Genomic DNA, 14,721 nt, shown 5'->3' with positions numbered 1-14,721 from the left:
ACATTCAATATAATTAGGCCTTTTTACAAGTACCAAGAATCAAAGGAGTTAATTTTTTCTCCTTATAGGTAACATGTATTAATTCATAATATTAGTAATAAAAAACTGCTGAACACAATAAACAAGCAGTGTTTATTAAGGTACTATACAAGCAATTAACAAAACCAATTTTGACAATAAATAACACAAACCCATTTTCCTCTTTAAGATGTTGGTATAACTCAGCTCTGTTATTAACAGAGTTCAGACGTCCAGCAAACTCCTGATGTTTTCTGGAATTGGCAGTATTGATTCTATTACTCCACAAGGATAATAAGGACACTGGCCCTGGTGTTATATTTGAAAGAAGAGAAAAAGAGACAGAATAATTTATTACTTTAAAATTTAACACACGTAACCTTTCATTCTATTGTTCATTTTATACAATAAAGACAATATCATCTTCCTTTTATTCTAAGATGTGTACATGTTTCAGCGTCTCCAAGACCACCCACTAGTTCAATGATTTGCTGGAAGGATTCAAATGGCTAAATGTAAAGTGATACTCAAGGTTAGAATCATTACAGCAACACAGTAAGAATACATAGCCAGATGAGTAAGAGGAACAGGCACATTAGGCAGAGAGTGGAGGAATCCAGTGCAGGTTTCTCACGCTCTCTCCTTCCAGTGAGGGTCCACACAGAGCACATACTACCGCCAGGGACAAAAATGTAGCCATATGTGTGCAATATTTCTGCCAGGAAAGCCTGTTTGAGACTCAGGGTCCATAGTTTTTATGAGGGGCTGATCATGAAGGCATTCTCTGCCTAACCACAACAACCAAAATTCCAGACTTTCAGAAAGAAAGCAGGTGTTCAGTTCAAATGTAAGGTAAAATGACTTCATCATCTAGAGAACATTTCAAACACCAGGTTTCCAGATGCCTGCCATGCAAGGACCAAACTTGCAAGCAGGCTTTTCTGTTGACAATAGTCTCAGGCCTCCTATATTAACTCTTTCCTGAACAATATAAGGCAAAAGAACTAAAATATCCAAAATAATTTTGTAAAAGAGGAAAAAATTAGAGGATCTTACTACCTGATGTTAATCATTTGAAACGATTATGACAGGATTGCAAGGGTGAAAGGACAAACATATAAACCAACAGAAGATAAAAAAGAACACAGAAACAGATTCCCACATACCCGGTCAACTGATTTGTGATAAATGTACAAAGGCAATTCAATGAAGAAAGGATAGTCTTTTCAACAAATGCTTCTGGAATAATTAGGACATTATATGCAAAAAGAATAAACATTGTCCCATACTTTGCACCTTATGAAAAAATAAAATGGATCATGACTTAAATGTAAAATCTAAAATTATGAAACACCTAAAGAAAACATAGGAATAAATCTTTGTGACCTTGGGTTAGATTTCTTACATATACCACCAAAAGTATAATCATAAAAGCAAAAATTGATATATTTGACTTCATCAAAATTAAAAACTTCTGTGTAAAAGTCATTGTTAAGAGAAGATAAACCACAGACTGGGAGAAAATATTTTCAAATCCCGTATCTCACGAAGAACTTGTATTCAGAATAAAGAACTCTCAAAATTCAACAAAACAATAACAACCACATTTAAAAACAGACAAAATATTTGAATGAGGGGACAGCAGGGAATGGTAAAACAAACAAACAAAATACCTGAATGGACCCATCACCCAAGAAGATAAACACAAGAGTGGAAAAACATATACGCCATGTTCTCACTGTAAGTGGGAGCTAAGTGATGGATATGCATGGTCAGAGAGACTGGTATAATGGACACTGGAGACACAGAAGGGGGTATGGGGGGAGCAGGGGAAAAGAAAAAAGTTACCTATCAGGTACAATGTACATTATTCAGGTGACAATACACTAAAAGCCCTGACTTCACCACTATACAATTCATCCATGTAACAAAAAATCATTTGTACCCTCAAATCTACTAAAATAAATAATTTAAAAAAAAGACATATAGATGATAAATACGCAAATTATTTTCTAGCCACTCTGGCAAATGCCTGAAAGGCAAATATAATAAGATCACTTTGAGAGTGACCTTTGATTTCAAAGAAACTAGTGAAATGAAGAATATAACATGTATCACAATATATATATATATATATACACTATGACAGAAGTGTATAAAAAAGCAAATAAGCCTACCTTCTCCCTAGGATGAGATGGCAGTAATCATAATGTGGCTAGCCCTGAAGTCTCACTATGCCTTAAGAGAGGCATAGTGGCAAGTCATCAGACAGTCTGAAAATGGCATACCAATTCCCATGTATCCTAAATGGACTAAATCTAGTTTACCTTCAAAATAACCCATGTCTAGAATGATCTCAGGAGCTCCTAAACCCAAATCATAATCTTTGATGCCTAGAATTCCTTCAAGAAATTGAACTTTTCAGCCTATAAATAAGAAATATGAGGCTTTACAATGAAAATATTGTTTATAATGCCTACACTGAAACTCATTCAAAATACATTTTAATTTATCAATAAGCAAATAATATTACATCCTTCCCTAACTTTAGGAAGAGTTTAGGGAAAAGAGTTTGTCTTCAAAAATACAGCACTTAATATAGTGGCAGGGACATAAACAGATTCAAGTGTGCATATTTAAAATTTCTTAAAACACAAATTTTATAGTAAAAATGCTTGTTTTCCACAGGCTTCATTAATGGAGGTATGACACTATTTTTTTCTCTTTAATGTTGACAAATATATTTACTGCCTATATTTTCTAAGGTTGTAAACAGAGAATTTCCTGAACAATATCCAGGAATAGCAAGGAGCTCTTCCTCTTATATACGACAATATTAAATAACACTGTACAAAACAGAGCTCAACTGGAAAACTTTATACAAACCTAGTTACCATAATTCTACCTTACCTTTTGATTTTTCCACTTGTGGTGTTTCATCCATGTCAACAAGGGGTTTTTTGTTTGGAGGTTCTGGAGAATCAGGCGAATCTTTTATAATCTCGGCTTCTGCCAACTCTTCTTTTCCACGTTCTAAGATTCCTTTTAATCTTTTAGAGGGAAAAATAATGAAATATAAATTTTTAGAAGTCTAAAAATCATTCAATATTAAACTATCTTTGCATGTCAATCTTTATAAAAGATAGTTGATCTCACAAACTAAACCTAGGGACGAATCAGAGATTTCAGTCTAAAATCAGGTAATATAATAGAACTTAGTGAATTAAACACGTTTCCCTTTTACTTCATAATAATGATGCAATAATTAGTCAGCTATAAAATATGAAAAAAATAGAGGAAAACTTAAACTAAAATTTAAAAGGTAAGAAATAATTTGATCTTTGGAAAAAACTTCACAATTTTAATTTTTAAAGATATGAACAAAATACTACTGTACTTCAAATTATAAATAAGATTAAGAAGTTTACTCTCATTCACTCTGTAGTCTATGTACTCTGGAAATATATTTACATTCCATAAGTTAGGCACTTAACTCCAAGTTTTTATTCAGTTTCATCAAGGAACAAAAACACTTTCAAAACGTGTGAGTGTACTTGAAGCCTGGGCTCTGACTGAGAGTACTTTCCCCGACCTCATCTTACAGTAAGCCAGTTTTGTTTCAGAAGCTCAGCAGCCCTAAGGAAAAAGTGAACTTCTAAAGTCAAAGAGAATAAAAGTGTTCTCTCTTTATATGGATAAAATTATATGATTTCCAGAATTAGTTTCAAAATATTCCTATGTATGTGGTGGTGAAGGTAGTGGATGGGAATATACATGAAATGAGATCCGCCATGAACTGTTAATTGTTGAAGGCAGATGAAGAGTACCTATTTGTTCTACTGTTGTGTACGTTTGAAATTTTCCAAAATAAAAAGTTTAGGAAGTTCTGTTTTGTTTCTAAGGGACTTACTACATTGCCATTATAATAGTTACTGGGTTGGCTGTCTGATTTCTGGCAAGGAGGCAGAAGATATAGCCAGGTGGTTTGTCATATTTTTATTTATAAGCCTTTATTGCTTTTTATGTTTTTTTCAAATTTAACCTTGACATCATTATATAAAACACAAACTAAGGGAAAAGAGTGAACTGTTGAGGAACATTTTCAGAATTAGGACTACATTCTCTTCCTCTGTGCTTCCAAAGCTATCCTGTGCCTATTTTTTACAGCAGCACCTTCCATATTTTACTGCAATCACTGACTTACTTGCCTGTCTCTTCCATAGCACTGTATGTTCTTTCAGGGCAAGAATCTTATGTCAAATATCTGGCATATCATAGGCATTCAATAAATATTTACTGGCCAGGTGAGGTGGCTCACGCCTATAATCCTAGCATTACTGGAAGACTGAGGTGGGAGGATGGCTTGAGGTCAGGAGTTCTGGTTTTGAACTCCTGACCTCAAAAAATAGAAAAATTAGCATGGTGCAGTGGTGTGCACCTGTAGTCCCAGCTCCTCAAGAGGCTGAGGCAGGAGGATTGCTTGAACCTGGGAGGTTGCGGTTGCAGTGAGCTATGATTGTGCCACTGCACTCTAGCCAGGGTGACAGAGACTGTTTCCAAAAAAAAAATTTATGGAACAAAGGAAGAAAGTTATGTCTTTGAAATTCTTAATACATAAAGCACATACTGATACCAAACATCATGCATTATGATTTTCAAAAGTTAACTAACACTATCTTTGCCCCAACAGTAAAAAATCTCATACCTTTTTAAGCCCAAAAAAGATTTTCTAGATTTTAAGAATAAAATTAGTTATGAAATGAATAAACATGTATTAAATGAACTATTTAGGGAAGTCTGAATGTTTAAATGTGCTATATACAGAATGTGATATGCCAAAAGGCACCATGGTGCTGTATCAATGCCAAGAAGTCACCTCTCTGAGTCTTGCCAAGATTTTTCCTGTTCGTAATCTTTCACTGCTTTTTCTGACTTGTCCTCTTTGTCCTCCCTCTTTCTTCCTCGTTTCTTTCGTTCTTCTTCTTCTGGAGGTTTGCTCCTACATGCCATCAGACATTCCAAGACTCTTTGATGTTTCTCTGAATTGTTGATATGGGCTCTGACAAGAGTTTCTAATTCATTCCACATTATACGGTATTGTTCATCTCTGAGTAAAGATTTAGAAATACCCTTTAAATAACATTGAAGTGTCACTTGCTACTGGTAAAGTAAAAGAAAATAATAATATTAAAAGGAAATAATAAATTAAACATGGACTTCTTTCCTCTTACTCAACAGTCAATGGTGAAATTCTAAGTTATAATATATCCATTTCTATTATTCTATATTATTTCATCTTGAACATGGGTATTTATATATACATGCCCTCAAATATAATTTACATATGGAATAAGTTACCTTAAGAAACAATATGTATCAAGTAAATACCATAAATGAAGAAAGTAAGGGGAAAAAAACTACCTTTTAGGGCCCTTTCCTCTTGTACCAACTGTAGAAATAGGTAAAGGATCATTTTTTCTTTCCATATCAACTAAGTTATATATTGTTTTTTGACAGTTTAACACATCTTCTTCTGTCAAAGCTTCTTTTACAATAACACTGGCTAATGGAACTACCTGTTAGTTTTTTTAAAAAGAAAAAAGAAAATCTGTCTTGAAACATAATTATCAAAACATCTTAATATTTTGAAATTAAAAAAATACACCTAGGCAGAACTTAATTTTAAAACTGATTCTATTTATTTACTTTTATTTTTTAATTTTTCTGAGACAGTATCTCACTCTGTTGCCTGAGTTACAGTGCAGTGGCATCACCACAGTTCATTGTAACCTGAAATTCCTGGGCTCAAGCGATCCTTCTGCCTCAGCCTCCCAAGTAGTTGGGACTATAGGCATGTGCCACTACGCTTAGCTAATTTTTTTTTTTTGGTAGAGATGGGGGTCTCACTGTGTTGCCCAGGCTGGTCTTGAACTCCTGGCCTCAAGGGATCATCCCACCTAAGCCTCCCAAAGTACTAGGATTATAGGTGTGAGCCACTGTGCCCAGATTAAAACTGATTTTAAAGATTTCTATGGTGAAGGAATGTCTCTCACTTCAATTTTTAATTACTAATTCTTTCCTTTAGCAAATTTGTATTTCATTCTTTACTTGAGAAATGGTATAAATTATAAATTTTCTAATTTGTTTCTATAAAGAATATATAACTAATCCAGAAGAAAATCTGAAACTATTTAACACTTACCGCTTGCATGTTGAAAATGGTGGTTTGTGAAATAATCATAGGCCAGTAACGGGTATGTTTTTCTAACTGATCTTTTGCTCGTTCCAAAGGGATCTCAAGACTTCCATCGATTTTATATCTGGGGTCTAGAAAAGGAGTTAATCTGTTTTCCCTCATAAATTCACCAAAATCCTAATGATAACCAAATAAGATAAAATTAGAAACTATTTCTAATGTTTCAATATGGTTTACATGTATTAGTCTGTTTCCCTGATGTCTTCTGTCCTGTGATACACAACAAAATATTTTCTCTAACAGCTCCCGGCTACCCCACTACTTTTTCATCCTTCTTTTTGAACTTGAAACCTATCAGCGTCAAACATAAATGCTTTCATGGTATGTTCCCCTTTTTAAAAACCAAGGAAGATTCATTTCTTTTCAGTCTTAAAATTTAACTCTTTTCTATGATATACAGATAAAAGAATGAGTTAATCACATTAGAAAACCACTTTGTTTAGTTAAAAACTACCTTGACACAACATCAAAATGTTAACAGTGGTTATCTCTGAATGACGGAATTATAGGTAATTTACATATTTTTATTTTTTTCTTAGATGTCTATATTCTCTAAATTTTTACAATGTATACTGATTAGCCTTTTCCTTATTGAAAAAATTATGTTTTAAAAAAAAGAGAAAAGCCTAATCAAAAACAATTACTTACATTATATAACACTTTGTGGTTTGGTTTACAAAGTATATTTGTATACATAAATCACATTTAATTTTCACAACCACCTCAAAAAGTAGACAGCTATGAAATACCAAATATGAAAGGGAAGGAGAATGAAAAATTAAAATTAGAACAACAGAATTTCTACCAAATAGCCACAATTTCCTTATATGTCCCTCCCAATAATACAAAAGTTTGTTATTTCAAAGTAGCAGCAATTTGAATATTCAAATGTTTCTGTTGTCATTTAAGTTACTAGAAATTAAGTTCTATCTAAAATATTAGTTTAGATCAATTTTCATTCTTTTCTGTAATTCCAGTGTGTCACTGCAACTCAGACACTTCTCAATATATACTGAATACGTAATAAGGAAGACTACATAGTGATAAATAGACCTCTTGAGCAAGTATTGCAGGGAATTCACCTTATTAAAACAATAATAAATAATCAACTTCTTCCAAAACTCTTTTTTTTTCACATATCTTAGCATATAACAGGTATTCAATAACTACTTGCTGAATGATGACAGACTCTAAACATAAAATTTATAGATATTAAGAGTCTTACTGTAATCCGGTAGTCTGTAACTCTTCCGCCACATCCTTCGCTAATTGAAGGTGGATCTTCTAGAATTGATCGAGAGCTGCTAAGGACATGCAAAAATATCTCTCCTCCATGGCTACTAAGCATATGACTAATGACTTTGGAACCTGATTTTCGTGGTTGTTCCAATAAAACAGAACGACCTGTCAAAAGCAAGATTACACTATCAGTAATAAAATTCAAATGGGCTCTTATGTATTCCCTTAAGATTTATGTCTAGATTTCTAAAATTTATTTATTGACCCTCATATTTTAACTAGCCTTGCTAATTTAGTATATCTACATTTCAATTCCTAAAAATGTAAATTTGAGCCTTAACTTTGTCTTAGTTACTCTAAGCTTACATAGTTATATAGACATTTTCCCAAAACAAGTATAGTGATCTCTGGTATAGTATGTCTGGTTATATAGTTCATTCAAGTACATGTTTATATAAAAGTTTTCTGCTGGACATCAAAAAGAAAAGTGAGACAATTGCTGGATAACCCTGGGGTTATCAATGCTACAAAACATTTGGAGAACAGGCACAGTTTTTATTCACTTCCATAATATTAATACTTCCTCATCAGCCCTGTAATCTTAACTACTTTCTATTCCACATGCCCAAACACTGTTTAATCTGAATTTCACAGTCTGTTGATCAAAATGTGCTTAACATAATAGTGAAATTAACCCTATGATAAAGACGGAATGACTCCTTAGAACGATGGTTCCAAAATCTAACTGATCATAAGAATTACCAGAGAAGCTTTAAAAATTTAGATTTAGTAGAACGGAATACAATAATTTAGACTGGTAAAAAAGCTTCACATAGGAAACCACACATTAAGGTCAGTATGTAAGAATCATATACTATAACACTGAAAACATAATGTTTGCTTATGACAAAGGTCTAGTGTTCAAAGAGAAACAGGTCCATATGTTTTGTAATTTAAAATTCAGTGGGCTAAGATAAATGGTATATATTATTTTAGCTTCCCAAAAAATCAGTTTAGACTCTAAAGGTCAACATTTTTAAATAAAAATACTTAAAAATATATTAAATAAAACTTACTTAGATGCCATAGTCTAGAAGCCAGATATAAAGTCAACTTACTTATAAACCTTAGTAAAACTGTTAAAGGCCATTATATAAGTTTAAAACACTTTTGGCAAATACACAGCTAGACAATATTGATGAAAACAGTTTTCCAGAGTTCATATTCTCACTAATGATTTCACTTATAATAACTTCAGTCCAAATCTTTAAATGAAAGTTACCATTTAGAAGAAAATTAGTAAGGCAGGAGGAAGGTCTACTATTTACATCTACAGGTGAAATTCGATAAGCTCCAGTACAATAGTGTAATTCTGAAATAGAAGAAAACACTGATTTGAAAGAATATAAAGAAATAGTCCCACAATTAAAAGAAAATTTAAAAACTTGTTCATTGAGCCCCAAAATAATGAAAAACAAAAATTCAAAAATAATTAACCAATCCCTATGTAATACTTTAAGAACCTTTTGATTTATTCTTTTCTCTTCTAATTATTTTTAGATACCTACCAATGTTATTTGTTCTTGGTGTGCACCACTTTAGTGTTATCGTTTCTTTAAACGGGCCTTCTCTACTGCTGCCACCTAAGTGGGTATCACCTTCAAAAATACGTCAGAGACATTACACATTGCACACAAGTATTGAAATATCACACTATACCCCATAAATATGTACAATTATCATGTGGTAATTAAAATAGTAATAAAAGCTAAAAAAAGCAATTATAGGGCAAGCTGGGTAAGGAGTAATGAGAACTCTGTACCGCCTTCGCAATTTTTCTGTAAACCTGAAACTATTCTAAAATTAAAAGTTCATTTAAAAACAATAAAATATGTCAGAGAAACATTAACATTAATAAATAGATCACAAATTTCATATTGTTTACCCCTGATTTACCCTAGAGTTTAAACTCCATAAAAGAAAATACCTCTAGGATAGCATCTTTTTTATAAAGTCCCCAAGAAAAATGCTGAAATAGAGTATGGATATAACTCTGATTAAAATAAATATATAATTTTCCTCCAAATTCCTCATTAATTAATCACTTAGGGCTATGGTTCCCAAACCCTGGGTTGTGGACCAGTAGTGGTCCACAGTCTGTTAGGAACGGGCCACACAACAGGAGGTGGGCTGTTGGTGAGGTAGCAAAGAAGCTTCATCTGTATTTACAGCCACTCCCCATTGCTTGCATCACCATATAAGCTCCGCCTCCTGTCAGATCAGAGGCATTAGATTCTCATAGGAGAGAGACTCCTAACTGTAAACAGAGAATGCGAGGGATCTGGGTTCTGCGCTCCTTATGAGAATCTAATGCCTGATGATCTAAGGTGGAGCTGAGGCGGTGATGCTAGCAGTGGAGAGTGGCTGCAAATACAGATTATCATTAGCAGAGAGGTCAGACTGCAGGATAAATGTACTGCACTTGAATCATCCCAAAACCAGTCCCCCCGCCCCCCCAAAACTGTCTTCCCCAAAACTGGTCCCTGGTGCCAAAAAGGTTGGGGACCACTGATTTAGGTCATTGTGCTTAAAATCAGCAGCAAAAATTTTTTTAAATTTCAAGTATCTACAACTAATCCCTCCTGCCCACACCATTAAATGATAAAATAACATAGTTAAGTACTCAAGAAAGGTTATGAAATCTAAAATGCGCAACTAATTATACTGAATCCCAATGAGTTTATTTAGAAGAAACATAAACCAAGGGATCTAGAAAGAAAATATATAAGGAGGTATTAGTCAAATAATAACAAACAAAAGTACAACTATGAAGCTGACAAAGCTTTGAAGGAGATGTGTATGGTGAGGGATTTGACCTATTCCAAGATCAGGGAAAGCTTCCTTGAGAAGTGAAGATTGATCTGCATTATAAGAGGATGCATAGAAATTAAAGAAACAGAGGAAAGAGTAATGAGGCAAAGGGAACAGCGAATGCTAAGACACTGTGGAAGGAGGGAGCATGAAAAATATCAGATATGCAAGACTAAAACACAGAAAGAGGAAGAGCATGTTTTGAGATGAGAATAGAAAGGAGGAGCTAGAAAATACAGGGTCTGGTAAGACATTTATTTTTTTATTTGTTTTTTATTTATTTTTTTTGAGACAGAGTTTTGCTTTGTAGCCGGGGCTAGAGTGAGTGCCGTGGTGTCAGCCTAGCTCACAGCAACCTCAAACTCCTGGGCTCAAGCGATCCTCCTGCCTCAGCTTCCCGAGTAGCTGGGACTACAGGCATGCGCCACCATGTCCGGCTAATTTTTTCTATATATATTAGTTGGCCAATTAATTTCTTTCTATTTATAGTAGAGACGGGAGTCTCGCTCTTGCTCAGGCTGGTTTCGAACTCCTGACCTGGAGCAATCCACCCGCCTCAGCCTCCCAGAGTGCTAGGATTACAGGCGTGAGCCGCTGCGCCCAGCCTGGTAAGACATTTAAACAGTTGTGTGTTTTTATTGTAAGGGCAACAGAAAAGCCTTGGCAGGTTTTAAGCTAATGGGAACATGGTCAGGAGTGGCACTCTGAAAGTTATTCTAGCTAGAGGGTGAAGAGGGGATATGCCATTTAGGAGGCTACTGTGGAATACTGGGTAAGAAAACAGGCGGGACTGGGGAGATGCTAATGGTAGTGGAGATGCATATGTGGATTGCATTTGAGAGATACTTAGTAGCAAGAGGTTTCTGTCTTATATAACTGGATAGACAACAGGCCACTCACTGAAAGACGGAATATTAGACCAGTTCAGGTGGCAAAGCCACGAAGTTTCTTTGGGCATATTGAGTTTTAGGTGCCTGAGAGACATCTGCGAGATACAATTAGGCAGTAGAATATAAGGATCTGGAGTTTAGGTAAGATAACTGAGCTAACGTATAAGCCTACTCACCAAGATCCAGCTCTACTGTCACCTCCTCAGTAGAGCTTGCCTAACCCTTAGAGGCATAATCACATGCAGCCTCCTCCACATTCCCAAAGTACTCTGTTCCTACTGCTACAAGAGCATTTTACACATGTGTGCACATGTAATACACACAACTACAGGTCAAGTCAACAACTATTTTAGAGACATATGTTGTGTTACAAAGGATATATTAGGCCGGGCGCGGTGGCTCATGCCTGTAATCCTAGCTCTTGGGAGGCCGAGGCGGGCGGATTGCTCAAGGTCAGGAGTTCAAAACCAGCCTGAGCAAGAGCGAGACCCCGTCTCTACTATAAATAGAAAGAAATTAATTGGCCAACTGATATATATATATAAAATTAGCTGGGCATGGTGGCTCATGCCTGTAGTCCCAGCTACTCGGGAGGCTGAGGCAGAAGGATCGCTCGAGCCCAGGAGTTTGAGGTTGCTGTGAGCTAGGCTGACGCCACGGCACTCACTCTAGCCTGGGCAACAAAGTGAGACTCTGTCTCAAAAAAAAAAAAAAAAAAAAAAAAAAACAAAGGATATATTAAACATCTTTTGCAAGTTTTAAAAACAATTCTTTTAAAAATTGATAACAACTCACAGGTTCATACTAAGTTCCACATACTGTATTTTCAAAAACAAGTTCTCTATATTCCTTTGTTAAATATTAATATACCCATTTATCAGAATAGTTTTTCTATTGTTGGCAACCCATTAGGTCAATTCTAAGAGTCCTTAGACGAATAACAAATGTTATGATTGGCTCATAATTATACTTCAGAATAGTGCAAACAACATGATCAAAGTAAGCCATTTAATTCCTAGATAGCATCAATTTACATACAAATATTCTAAATGATACAACCAAATGTCATAGCTTAAAGACTTTTCAAATGACCTTCAAATCTTAAAACTTCCTTGAATTTTAGGATTAGATGGAATATTACAGTTTACCTAATCCGGCATCTTTATAAGTACATGAACTGAAATCTAATAACATGGGACTTGCCAGCTGGTCACAAAACGTTAGCTAAAACTCTTCTCCTAAGACCATGGTCTTCTCTTCTAAATCAAGTTGACATAAGTGCAGAAACCAGTTTTGGAGATGAGATTGACTGATTGAAATAATTTTCAGAGGAAACAAAATAATTTAAATTTCAAAATTTTTATACAGACAAGTTGTAAGTCTAATCACTCCTTTGAGTTTGCTCTTGTTCTTTTCTCTTTCTTAAGGTCATCTGCCACCAAAAGAGAAACTATGTCATGAGTTTGAATAAATTCATAAGTTTAAGAAAGACAGAGCTATCTTTCTCAGTATTTGTTCCATTAGCTTAGTCTTTCCCCAAAATCCAAGGAACATTAGCTTCATGGCCATTAATAGGTGATACTGACAGATAAGTTTAAAAGGAATGAACTAAAGTCAATCAAATTTATCTAATGAAGAACTCAGAGCTGTTACAGTAGTTCCCCCTTATCACTGTTTCACTTTCTGTGGTTTCAGTTACTTGCAGTCAACTACGGTCCAAAATATTAAATGGAAAATTCCAGAAATAAACAATTTATAAGTTTTAAATTGTGTGCTGCTCTGAGTAGCAGGATGAAATCTAACACTGTCTTACTCTGTCCCACCTGGGACATGAATCATTCCTTTGTTCAGCATAACCATGCTGTACACATTACCCTACCATTAGTAGGTTTCTCGGTTATCATATCCACTGTCACAGCATTGTAGTGCTTCTGTTCGAGGTCAATAGCAGCCTAATGCCATGTCATAATGCCATAATGTTCACCTCACTTCATCTTATCACATAGGTATTTTGTCATTTTATATCATCACAAGACGGTAAGTACAATACAATAAGATATTTTGAGAGAGGGACCAAATTCACATAACTTTTATTATAATATATTGTTGTAATTGTTCTATTTTATTATTGTTATTAATCTACTGTGCCTAACTTATAAATTAAACTTTGTCAAAGGTATGTATGTAGAAGAAAAAGCACAGTATATACAGTATATAGTACCATCTGAGGTTTCAGTCAACCACTGGGGTCTTAGAACGTATTCCCCAAGAATAAGGGGGGACTACTGTAATATGCTTTCATATGTTAGATCTTACAAAATAATACTTTCAAACGTTTCTTACCACTTTTCAGGAAATCTACATGTGCATCTTTGTGATGAAGTAGCTCCACATCATAATTGGCAGATGTATTGGCATGTTGTTCTTCCTTGAAGCAAAATTTAAAACATCTAAAATAACTTGGTTTTGCTTTCAAAATAATGAAATTATTAATTATTCATTTTGATTTTTGCTTAAAAATGAGGTCAAATACATTCAAAAATAATTAGATAAAATGGTGGGATAATCTATTTAAAGATGCAATAGTTTTCCACAGCAATATGAACTGTATTTAAAAACTACTGGCAATATATAGATAACAAAATATTTAATAATTTTCTTACATCATGTCAGAATTAACATAGATGAATAATCCAGAAATTTTGGAAATTTCTTTTACTTCTAATGTATTGTCTTGTCAATACTTTTTATACACAAATATAATGCAATTGAAATAATTTACATAAATTGAAGTAACATAGTTGTTAAAAAGAAGAACTAGCATCTTTAAATACCTACAGTGAGATAGCAAACACCAATTATATAAAATAGCAAATACAAACTAATAAACAAGTTTAGCAACTTCTTTTTGCTAAATAGTAAATAGGAATTTCAGCATTATCTATTTACCAAAAAAGACAAAGATTGAAGAGTCACAGCAGTAGCACACAAATATGGTCAAATGTAATAGGTAAAGTCTTTGTTACCTTCAGAGTATTTTTCTTATACTATATAAAATCATATATATATTAAAGTATACTTAGTATGTTATCTTACTTGTTAATTGCTTCTGTAGCCAAAAGGTTCTATGGGATAAGCCTAAACTTGCTAGTGAAAAAGCGGCCAGTAGTATCAGGAAGAAATTAATAATGAAAGGATTATATTTCTCATGCAATTTATTGTTCATGATGTATGGCAAAAAAATGAAAACTGAACTGTTAAGCCAAGGTGAATTTTTAGATATAGTGGCTACTCTATAGTTTTGGACACAATCAATACAATTAAATTCAATTCCACTCAGTAAAAACTCATTTAAAGCTTACTGTGGGCCAAGTATTATGCTAGCCCTTAGACAACTTAATGCTAATAAAAGGAAAATGAAAAGCTAGCAATAGACTCCTAAGAAAA

General features: G+C 34.0%; 1 protein-coding gene across 4 annotated transcripts in view; it reads right to left on the bottom strand.

Annotated features, from left to right (window-relative positions):
- The window catches only part of INTS13 (integrator complex subunit 13), a 33,815-nt gene that overhangs the window by 902 nt on the left and 18,192 nt on the right, over nt 1-14,721 (bottom strand). For 2 of the 4 annotated variants that reach the window (XM_012739521.3, XM_076007549.1), the window contains exons 8-16: nt 13,618-13,702; nt 9,082-9,171; nt 8,796-8,903; nt 7,500-7,678; nt 6,221-6,391; nt 5,440-5,594; nt 4,895-5,125; nt 2,929-3,068; nt 192-327 (exon numbers count right to left, since the gene is read on the bottom strand). In XM_012739521.3, coding sequence (XP_012594975.2) covers nt 192-327; nt 2,929-3,068; nt 4,895-5,125; nt 5,440-5,594; nt 6,221-6,391; nt 7,500-7,678; nt 8,796-8,903; nt 9,082-9,171; nt 13,618-13,702 — 1,295 coding nt within the window. The remainder of the gene's footprint in view (nt 1-191; nt 328-2,928; nt 3,069-4,894; nt 5,126-5,439; nt 5,595-6,220; nt 6,392-7,499; nt 7,679-8,795; nt 8,904-9,081; nt 9,172-13,617; nt 13,703-14,721) is intronic. The other 2 variants (XM_076007551.1, XM_012739524.2) reach the window with 1 other exon arrangement.

Source organism: Microcebus murinus, chromosome 10, assembly GCF_040939455.1.
Source record: "Microcebus murinus isolate Inina chromosome 10, M.murinus_Inina_mat1.0, whole genome shotgun sequence".
Lineage (NCBI taxonomy): Eukaryota > Metazoa > Chordata > Mammalia > Primates > Cheirogaleidae > Microcebus > Microcebus murinus.
The sequence above is the reverse complement of the archived record's forward strand: the minus strand, read 5'-3'. Positions and strand labels throughout refer to the sequence as shown.